Genomic DNA, 11,431 nt, shown 5'->3' with positions numbered 1-11,431 from the left:
GCCTCAATACAACACATAATCAGCTAGTTGCTCCATGCAGGACACTCGCATAAACCGTACAGTTGTTCAAACCCATCCAAGAAGGTTATTAGGCTGCTTTCAGTTCAGCTTTAAAGAAACATATCAACCATTATTATTGGAACTGTGCAGTGGACTCACCGAAATCAAAACATCAGGTATTGAGAGAGTAGATTGTTTAAGTCTAAATCTACATCTTGGACTTTATGTGAGTATGGATGTCTAACCGTCTATGTACAAATCCAATAAAAATAAAAACGGTGTGTTTGGTGAAGCATTTTTTCTTTTGTAGAAGTTTATGTATATGTGACATAACATATTTAGAATTCTTCTGATGATAGGTTTTTGTTAGAATTACAACTACATTTTCTTTAAAAATATTACATCATATCCTTCAGCCTCAGTACCTCAGCTGACAACTGGCTCACATGTTAGTATAGATCATTCCTTGTTGAAATAAGTTTGCCTCAAGGCATGTTGTCCTATCTCTGTCCATGCTACATGTTTTTTCAGTTAGTTCCTTATACCTCCTTCTGAACTGCATTTCAACCCTTCAGATTGCAATGGGAATATTGTTTGAGCAACAAACCACATGAAAAATGGAAAGACTTTGACTTCACTGTAAACTTAGTTTATTGTCGAGTTCACTTGGTCATAAAGTATAACACTAAAGCCTAGTTCCAGGCTTTAAACTACACTTAAAGAGCCTGAGAGACTGGACTTTTTATTTTTATTTTACAGCAGAATTTCCTAAATGTTATAGGAGGAAAATCAGAGGTGGCCCAATATATTTAACAACATGGACGATGCCTGCATTCCACATAAAAGAGGCGCTTGTATTGTGCATGCTGGCTCACTGTAATACCTAACTGTCTGGAACACTTAATGGGACTAAGTCATTGCTACTATTATCAGCTGATAACAAAACATGTTGCATTCCCACAACTGTGGACAAAAAGAAACCGAGACCATAGGCGCCGATACCGTGAGATTGCCGAGCACCCACGGAGATTTAACCGCACACACGGAGATTGTCGAGGGTCGGGCTTTAAACTTTTTAGAGCACCCACCGGCAGAAACATAAATCGGCGCCTATGACCGAGACATTGTGATTTAACAAGTGGCCTAACCTCACAGGTGGAGGCTATTGAGAAGAGCTAGTGTACAATACCCCTTGCAGCATGCAGCCCTTAAGAAGTCATCATAAAGCCACGCGGTTCACATCACATAACAGTCGCCAACTCTCAGCAAAACCATGTGATTCGTGCAACGTAATTAACACGATTTCAGCCTTAAAAAGTACGAGTCATAGGCGCCGATACCGTGGGTGCTTCGGGGCCCGAGCACCCACGGAGATTGCCGAGCACCCACGGAGATTTAACCGCACACACGGAGATTGTCGAGGGTCGGGCTTTAAACTTTTTAGAGCACCCACCGGCAGAAACATAAATCGGCGCCTATGGTACGAGTATACATCTCTGCTATTTTGCGGTAGCTAGCAGGCTTGCCACCCTTGCAGTGCCAGGTGACAAGCTAATGCCAAGTTCACACTATACGATTTTTAGTCCAATCGGCCGCTCCTAGACGGATTTTGGAGCTCGGAGACGAATCGGCGCTAAATCGTCGCTCGGCAGTCGGCGTCGGATCGTTATGTATGAACTGTTCAAGAGCGAGGTGAGAGACTCCCCGACGCCCGGCAGATATCTAGCAAACTAAATATCTGAACCTGTCGGCGAGGCACATTTCCGTCTCGTAAACGGTCGTCGCCTTTCAGAACGGTCGTTGCCATTTTGAATGGTCGATGCCATATCGATCTTGAATTCCGAACGCTCGTGGAATGTTCGTGAAGTTTTCGTAACTTCTCGGAATTCTTAGAATTATGGGTAATCACATTTCTCGAAGAAGACATCAACAACATGGCGACCGAAGAAGGGTCAGCTCTTGCTCCGCTGTCGGAAGAAGCACAGCCAGGACCTTCTCAGGACCGTAACACTGTCTTCCACCCAGCTGAGGTGAGTCTAAGTTGCATTAAGAGTTAGTAAGACCTAGTAACAGTGAGTAGAGCAGTGCATCGTTACTGCGATTAATGATAATGTAGGTACTGCATTTTATTCTAATTGTTAACAAATAAGCTCATTTTGAAGGCTAACTGATGCTAATTGCATTGAGAGAGCAGTTAACCTGCCCATATTAGTTAAACGTTTGGAACAATAAAAAGTCTCATGTGGCAGACCTTTGAATACTGATGTGTCATGAATTAATTCTATAATATGTTAATAGAAGATCATTTCAGTTGTTTTTTTTTTTCATAACTTTCATGTCATGACCCAATAATTGCTCCAAATCAAAACCAAATACTCTCAATAGTAGGCCTAGGCTGATTTTTATTGAAAACAACACAAGTGCAACACATTACTATATAATTAACAACACATCTGATGTTATAGAGAAATAATATTTTCCATGAGCTTTGACAACTGGATGTAAACAAAGTTGCTTGGTAAAAGAAATGAGACCAGATACAACTAAGAACTATACTCTAAATAGCCTTAGTTTGAGGAACTCGTATTGCATCAACTACACTATGAGCACATACTGTAATATACTGTAAATCTTCCTCAAACTTCTGACAAATGAGCAAGTTTACTGCAAGTACTTCCTGCTAAAACCCTTCAAACAGCAGCTCTTTGGTGTTCAGATGATCTGTCTCTATGCAGCTGCTGACGACTTTATATAATAATATCCCTCGTAAATTGATTGAAAAATGACATCATAGTTTTGTTGTACTTTGAACTGAGGATTATCTGTTGGTCAGTACATACAAAACCTATTAAAATCCTATGTTATGCAACGTCATTGAATTAGAAAATATGTGGTAGGAGTTTATAGGATGCTGCTTTCAAGTTTCTGGGTGAATATATTAAAAATGAGCAGTGTCACGTATAGTGTTTGGTCTATGAAATGTAAAAACAATTATGGGACAAATATCCATCACAGGATGAATCTAAATGAAACCCTTTTGTTAAGTTTTTGCTTCGAGCCTCTGTTTGTTGGAATTGCGCAAACGTGAGTATGATACATGTTCTCAGTGTTGAATGTGATGGATCTGTTTTTCAAAAAAGCATCCAGTCAGCCGCAGCCAAATAGAACATTTGTGAGTAAATGATGCCCTTTTTGCATTGTCAGATCTGCTGCACTCTCTCAGATTAGAGCCATTGCCACCAGAATACTGTGTTGAGGCTGGCTGGTGTGTATGCAATCAATCCTGGTCCTTAATATTTATACACAAACCCTGCTCATATCTAAGAGGGTTGTTTGAATGATAGTGTTTTAATAAGCATGTGTTTTATTTGTGTGTGTGTGTGTGTGTGTGTGTGTCTGTGTGTGTGTGTGTGTGTGTGTGTGTGTGTGTGTGTGTGTGTGTGTGTGTGTGTGTTTGCTTAAATATGGGGGCTGGGGAGGATGGGTTGCGTGGTTATCGTTCCTCATTGGCTGAAATATCTTCTCTGGCAACTAGAAAACGTGATCCTGCCTGCAGAGGCACTGCAGTGTGTGCTGCAGCGAGAGAAAGCAACCAGAGAGAAAGAGAGGGAGTGTATGAGTGAGAAAGAGAGAGAGAGAGAGAGAAACAGAAGGGGGTGGGCCGGCGAAACAAGCCACATGCATACGGAGGGAGCCACAGGCACAGATCCAGGGAGGTAGAGTGTGAGTGTGCATGTATGTGTGAAAACACTGCGCATGTGTGACAGAGAGGCGCACTGGCCGGAGCAGACGGAGAAGGAGAGAGAGGAGTAATGAACGGCAGCTGAGTCAAGAGAAGAGATAACAGCAGAGGAGAGAGGAAAGAACCAGAAGGGAGATTTACCTGAAGACCGGAAAGAAGAGACAAGCAGAAAGGACAAGGACAGAAGAGTGGAAGTACATTCGGAGAAACACAACGCAGAAGCTCAGCTTGCTGCACAGAACAAGCTGAATAAATTGAGAGGCTTATAGGCAGAGGGATGGAGAAAGAAAGACCAGAGGGAGACGCTCAGCCACTGTCAGGAAGAGAAGGAGCAGGGGTGGGAGAGTGAAGGACAAAGGTGCCAAAGAGGAGAGAAGGAGAGGAACTGGGGATGCGGAGCCTCGTTGAAAGCAGCCAGAGACATGACGCATCTACCTTGTAACAGCTTCCTCCATCTTACATTCCCTCCATGTTAGCCTCCCTCCACTGCTGCTCGTCGTTCATGCAGCTAGAATCAAGTGGACAGGAAAGAGCATCCTCCGTCCTGTGAGACGTCTTCCTGAACAAAGCGACTGAGCAACTTATTTTCACAGAACAGCATCAGCAACAACTGGAACAGGAGCGAGGAAAAAACTTGAACAAGACAAGTGCGCAGACAGGTGAGGATGAGGAAGGGGCTGCATGTGTTTCACAGGGACCAGGTTTTTCTCTGTGTTTGCCATCATATCTGTTGGGTCTGTTTGTCGCATATCTGTGAGGTGGGGCTTCTCTATGTGGCTTTCATACTAATCTACTCCTCTGTCTAGCTGTCTTTGTGCGAGGTGGTCTTTGCCTTTTGTTTCGTTAAGCTGGGATTTACAGGGTTGTTGCATCATATTGCACATGTATGCATGAGGTGGTTACAAGTGGTGAATAGACGGTGATGATGTGTGCGATGGGACCTCAGGATGGCTCCAGCGGTTATGACATTTGACAGACCTCTGCACAGACAGACAGCGGGGGGTGGGGGGGCGATGGGGACAGAGGGCAGGAACGGCCTGTTCTGCCGCTGTCAGCAATGAATCTCCATATTGGCCATACATTGGCGCTGCAGTGAGAGTGCTGGGTACACCATGCTGCGATTGCATAACTGCTGCTCCTGAACACACCCCTCCCACATGCTAAAGCCGCTCCATATCACACGGGCAAAATATTTTGGCCAGCTCGCCTCTATCCCTCCCGATTCTTGGCTCACAGGATATCAACAAAGCCGTCCACCTTAACCCTGAGCTGAGACCGCCTCCTTAAAGGAAAAATCAATCGCCTCAATCAATCAAGCCACTGTTATTATTGAAGAGCTGGACATTTGCTAAACCTTTATCCTCATAAATGTTCTATGAGGTCTGTGTCAGCTGAAGAGATGATGGTTATTGCATTTTAGTTTTGTGCCTGTGTGCAGCTCTGCTTTGTTGCTGTGAGAGATACATATACGAGAACAAAGAGCACTTGGCTGTAATGAATTGCGAGGCAAAATGGCCGATGTCTGCCATGAGTGGCAGCGGGCTGAATTATTAAAAACAACACCTCCCCACATACTAACTTAGCACTTTCTGCCAATGCAAAAATAGTTCTGTCATCACACAGACGCCCATGGAACAATTAGATGTAATCACAGCTGTAAATATAGCAATTACAGACAAACATCTGTGTCTGAGTCCAGGGGAAAGACATGGAGATGTAATTAAATTGTAGCATTTAAATCATGTTTGACATCAAAAAAGGAGATATTATTTAGAAAATGATTGTAAGCCCATTGAGAAATGCATGGAATAATCAAAAAATAACAAACAAACAAACAAACACACCAGAAAAATAAAAACAAGTAACACACCAAATCGCATCCATCCTCTGTATTGATACAGTACTACACTTTTCAAATCACAAATATGCCTCAGAAGCAAATCCCTCTGTATTTTAATAACAAACAATATTTCTGCAACAAACACACATCTGGGGATTTGTCCTCAGATCACGCTAAGGTCGTAACACATTATGCAATCAAAACACAGTATCCCACGCGGATCAGAGATGTGTAGCGATGCTTTATACCAGCCGAGGCATGAATGTGGATACACATCTCAACATAGCTGGCATACCTGACATACTGCTGGTATGTGGTGTGTAGGGGCACCAAGACCCGGACCGTGTGTTCTGTCCAGGTCGAACAGACTGCTCACAGACAGACAGAGGGAGGGATGAATGGATGGACAACAAGAGGGAGAGACAGATAGATAGAGATCTTCATTGAGAGAAAAAAGAGGGAGAGGCAGGGAGACAGACTGATGGGCAGGGTCTCTATGACTCATTCAGATCATGTTGCCCTTGTGTGCGTGTTTGTGTGTGATGGAGACGGAGCAACACTGTGGGAGTGTGAGAGGATAGGAATGTTCTTGGCGTGTGGAGCTATGTGTGTTTTTCTCTCTTCAGGTGTGTGTTAGTACCAGTTTGATCTGAAACATAACTGATAGTAGACACATTTAAAACTGTTCCTTTTTGACGCTCCTATCTGTTTGTTATCTGTTTGTCTGTGTGTGCGCTGGAATGTAAAGGGTGGTGCAGCGGTAGGGAGTCGTCCGAGGGTGAGAACGTCCTAGGATGTGTGTGTGTGTGTGTGTGTGTGTGTGTGTGTTTGTGTGTGTGTGTGTGTGTGCGCGTGTGTGTTTAATGCTATGAGGAATGTGCTGCTGAGACAAACTCCTCGGCCATCCCTGTGGTCAGCTCTCCTCTTCCTCCTCTCCCTTGTGATGACGAGGTCAACTGCCTGCCATGATTTCATTAGTGCAATAACTCCTCTGCGGGGAGAGAATCCAGGGTTATGTACACACACACACACACACACACAAACGCACACACACGGTGTCAGGACTGTGAAAGAGCTGCAGCACCGTGTTAATATAGTGGATGGGTCGGAGATGAGCTCCTTACATAATCACAGAGGGCTCTGTCGATTAGGGAGAGGCTGCGCCAAACCGGCCCATCAGCAGGCGGCCTGCATCAGTTATCAGCCCTTTTCATAGCACTGTCACCAAATTAGAGGGTAAATTTAGCTGCTTCATCCCCCCAAGGCTCAAAGGCTCCTCCTGCAGCTTGTGTGCTTTATCAAATCGACCCCTGCCCAAAACCAGACAGACACACTCCCACAAGCTGATATATATCCACACAGTGTGTCTAGACGTATGATATCTTGGAGGATTTTTGAGGCCAATACCAATATGGGAGAGTTTTAAAAAATCTGATAAGAATGTATCGGCTTTTTGCAGATGTATCTCCTGATACATTATTCTGGCTGTTTCACTAGTCTAGCGCTAATTCAAGCCATCATTTCTATTATTTTGAAATTAATGAAAGATTTAGGCCTCAATTAAACCCAGAAAACATCAATATGATACAAAATACTTATTATATATGGTATTGTTTAAAGTAGCTTGATGCTGATATGATGTTTTAGGTATTTAGTTAAGATACAAACACCAAAATACTACATTTAAAAAATATATGTAACATAGTTATTCTTAATAAAACTTGAATTGTTAGATAAATGTAGCCTTGATTTTTTGGGTATTGTTGTTTTTTCATAGTTTAAATGAATGTGTGCAAGGAATTTACAAAATAGGTCGGATGGTTTATATAGAATGTGCATTGAATATCAATTCTACTATTTTTGTCATTTGCCTAACAGTGATTATATATAGATTAAACTATCATTGTAATATAATGACAATGTTGTCTTTTCCGATCATACAGTTCCACACTGACTTTTTTCTCAGAAATGTTTTGCATACATATCTTTTAAAAGCCGCAAGCATCTCCTCATAAATATATCCCCATCTTCATCAAAGGTGTATGAAGCCTGCTGCGTGTGTGAGGGGATGAAAAAGAAACAGAGGCTATTTTGAGAAGAGTGTTGCAGCACTGCAGCGCCGGAGGAACACATTTGGTGAGATTGTGAGTGATTCTCGCTAACAGCTCTGTGTGTTTGAGATTGGGGCGTACGAATATGTCAACAGATTCATTGAGAGAGGATAAAGGGGGTAAACAAATGTCTGCTTGCTTGCCCAATATGGCTCGCTGCGTCACGTGGAAGCAATGGGCTAAAGCACTTCCGCCTGTAAGGTACATCTCTCTCAGTCCGTGTGAATCTTCAGCAGGGGTTTAGGACAGGAAACCTCTGAGAAGTGCATAGATAAACAAACTAAAAATAGAAACCAAGACCAGCCCTCCTCTCTTTCATTCTCCCTCTCCTCATCACCATGTAGGTCACCTCCTCTGTACAGTTTCTTTTTTCCTCTCTAATGAATCATCACTGTTGACAGCCGTGAAGAGAATGAAAGATGTGTCATCCTCCCTCCTCTGCTGGTTGGCAGCTATTGTTTTGGTCAAAGTAACAAAAAAAGCTCCATCCATACACTTGTTATTTTTTCATAATCCCACACAGTATGATACAAACCCTGAATGCAGAGTGTAACCTGTTCCCACACACATTAGCCTCTCACTGACGCATGTGAAGGCGTGCTGACAGGAAGCCGCAACAAGAGCCGGACCGCAACATGTGTCACAATCACCTGCGCTAACCACACACTGTGGCAGACTTTGACTTTAATGACACGTCATTTAATTGTTACAGCACTGTTTGCCTTCTATTACTTAACCTATCACATTTCAAACAATCTTATTTCTGACCCATTATTATCCAAATGTAGCTATGTTAGGAGTTTGCTCACACCACTTACAAATGTACACTTTCATTTTGTAGCAGAATTATCACTAATAATCTTCACTAAACTGAATAAAACAAGTCTTTCTGCTCTCTGTGTATATACTGAACAATCAGTGTCTTGTGTTGGGTTTATCTGTATAATTTGCTCTAGGAGCTGCCATAAAAAAGTACATTATCACTGGTGTTCCCTATTGCTGTCACCACAGACACCGTAGGTGTGCTGCATTTGTTATTGTTACGCCTAAACACAACACGTCAACATAATCTTCTGACCTTATGGCACACTGCATGTGTTTATCCCGAACAATGGTGAGTCACAAAGCGTGTGGCAACATGATGATTGTAAAAACTCTTTTGTAAAACACCTGGGCCGAGGCCAATATGCAAAAGTGGCGGTGGCTGTCATCAGAAACTCCTCTCACGCAGCAACAGTAGGTGCTGTCCAAGTTTTTGAAAGGTCAAATCAATCATACACGAGAGCAGTAGGTCAAAGGTCAAAGTCAAACTAATAATCTAAAAGCTGATATTCTTGAAACACAATGAAAGTGGCACACCTCTACCCACCATGTTAATTACATTTCACCAAATCTTTGTGGCATTTGTGGTTATCAAAGCAGATATTTTTTGTATTTTATAAACCTCTCTACTCTTTACACAGGTAGATGGACGGAAGGATTCCTGAGGACAGGGTATGAGTCCGATTTACTGAAAAAGGGGAGCCAAGCACAGAGGCATCCTTCAGACTGTTATCACTGGGAGGACTGTCTGAAAGTAAACCTCCTTCACCACCATATGTGAGGAATTCAGAAGGCTTGGAGCCTGAAGGAGTCATTCAAACAGCTTCCTGGAGCATTAAAGGACACCTCCCTGTTTCTTATCAACCAAGCCACTGAGAGGGTCACACAGGGTCACCTGACCAAGAGCAGAGAGAAAAGACTGGAGGGTTTTCTTTCCATTTGCACTCAAGTCAATGTGTAACACACCCGCAACAAAAAACAGGAAGTTGAGCGAGTGTTTAAGCGAAAACCACGTGTAAAAGCTAGTCTGAGAAGCCAGCTTGGCAGACCACAGGATATAGTTTGGGACAATAGCTCTTGGAGCTTTCTGTACTGCCTGAACTCAGTCCCCACCATGCTGTGAATGCAGAAACACACCAACCTGTACTGTATGTATATATGTGAGCATCTGTGTGCATATGAGATTATTTATTAGTGTCATCACTGAGTGAGAACGTATCGTTGTGCTAAAGTCCTCCTTGTGTGTGAATATATGTTCTGCAAATAGCCATCAGAGACTGCACAGGAACATCAGCATAAGTGAGTGAAAACAACAACAAAAAAGCTACCTTTAAGAAGTCAACACTGGTCGGATACTCTAAGCTTGACTGTTAAATCATCTGTACATATCAGCAGTGACAGAATAAGAGCTGCAGGTTGTGGTGCTCTGGCTAAGCTCCTCTACCAGTCTCTGCTTCATAAAGACACAGGCTGATCCAGCACAAACCAGGGGGATCTCTGAGGAAAACATGGAGGCAACCATCCGTCCCCATGTTCTCTCTAATGGCTGACTTGACAGGAAGAGTCTAATCTTTTCCACCTTGCCCAGAACCAGGCGGGGGTGTCGAGTGCTGATTAAAGCCGCAGCCTCTCTCTCTACAACCTCCAAGAACGCGTGAATGTCCTGCCTCAGACGTCAGCCTGTCACCATCCCCATGGACACGGTCAAGATCATCCAGTCGGAGAAGTTTCCCAGAGAGTGCCCCGTGCCCGTCACCCAGCCGCGCTATGCCCCGCCCCCCAGAGTGGCGTGGGACGGCGGAGGTGAAGGAGAGATCATCGTCAACCAGGCCTGCAGCGACATGACCCTGGACATCACAGGGTCTCCCCGGGCAATGGTGTCCCCCTCGGTGCCCTTGACGCTCAGGGAGCAGAGCTTCCTGGCGCAGCGCAAAACCAGTGCCAACGAAATATGCTACCACCAGTTCCACTACAAGATGGAAGACGTCATCGTCAACCAGTACGTGCTGCGCTCGTCCTCCACCTCCTCCTCCACTTCCTCGTCCTCCTCTATGGGGCCCGTCATGCCCTGCGAGCCCCTGGACTGCCCCACCTGCGGTCACACCTACAACTTCGCCGGAAAGCGTCCACGCATTCTCTCCTGCCTGCACTCGGTGTGTGAGGAGTGCCTGCAGATCCTCTACGAGTCCTGTCCCAAGTACAAGTTCATCTCCTGCCCCACGTGCAGGCGCGAGACGGTGCTGTTCACTGACTATGGCCTGGCTGCCCTGGCCATCAACACCAGCATCCTGAGCCGCTTGCCCTCCGACCCCAACGGGCCCGTGCAGTGGGGGGGGGAGGCTGATCGCAGCTGCTACCAGACTGTGCGCCAATACTGCCAGTCAGCCTGCACCTGCCAGATCGCCAACCCCTTTGTCCTCCTGTGGCATCATGTAGACAAGGGGGGACACTGCAGGCATGACTCGGACTCGACGCTTCCCCTCCCCACTACCACTCTTTTCGTCTATAAGCTATTCCCTTTCTGCCAACTCCCCTCTCACACACACATTCAGTAAATAAATCCCTCCACAGATGTTATCTCTATATATTTAATAGCACAGATGGATGCTATGTGGGACTAATGGATGCTGATGGTTCATTAAATAGTAAATAAATGTATTTTATGTATGGACTGGAATCCTATTCACCCTCTCTTGTTTGGTTGGACGTGTTTGTCATTGACATCTCTTTACATGGGAATGCCAGGGGAGGTCTATCCCCCCCAACCTAGGTGAATAAAGATAAATAAATGATAAAAGGAACTCTGTGTGGCCTGGTCTGTCAAGCTACAGAACGGATTATGGCTTTCCATTTTTCAATTTAGACGAGTTCTCTATGAATCTGGTTTTACGGGGTTTAAATTGTATGTGGAGACTC

The 11,431-nt window shown here is 44.3% G+C and overlaps 1 protein-coding gene across 1 annotated transcript; it reads left to right on the top strand.

Annotated features, from left to right (window-relative positions):
• The first annotated feature begins 3,578 nt into the window (after window positions 1–3,578).
• Window positions 3,579–11,316, top strand: rnf208 (ring finger protein 208). The gene is given in 3 exon segments (XM_063889864.1): window positions 3,579–4,401; window positions 9,157–10,923; window positions 10,925–11,316. Coding segments are annotated over 2 exon segments (777 nt in total). The 5' UTR covers window positions 3,579–4,401; window positions 9,157–10,173; the 3' UTR covers window positions 10,952–11,316.
• Window positions 11,317–11,431: the final 115 nt, after the last annotated feature.

The sequence above is a fragment of the Eleginops maclovinus genome, chromosome 8 (assembly GCF_036324505.1).
Source record: "Eleginops maclovinus isolate JMC-PN-2008 ecotype Puerto Natales chromosome 8, JC_Emac_rtc_rv5, whole genome shotgun sequence".
Classification (NCBI taxonomy): Eukaryota; Metazoa; Chordata; class Actinopteri; order Perciformes; family Eleginopidae; genus Eleginops; species Eleginops maclovinus.
Note: the sequence above shows the minus strand (reverse complement) of the source record. Positions and strands in the feature narration are given on the sequence as shown.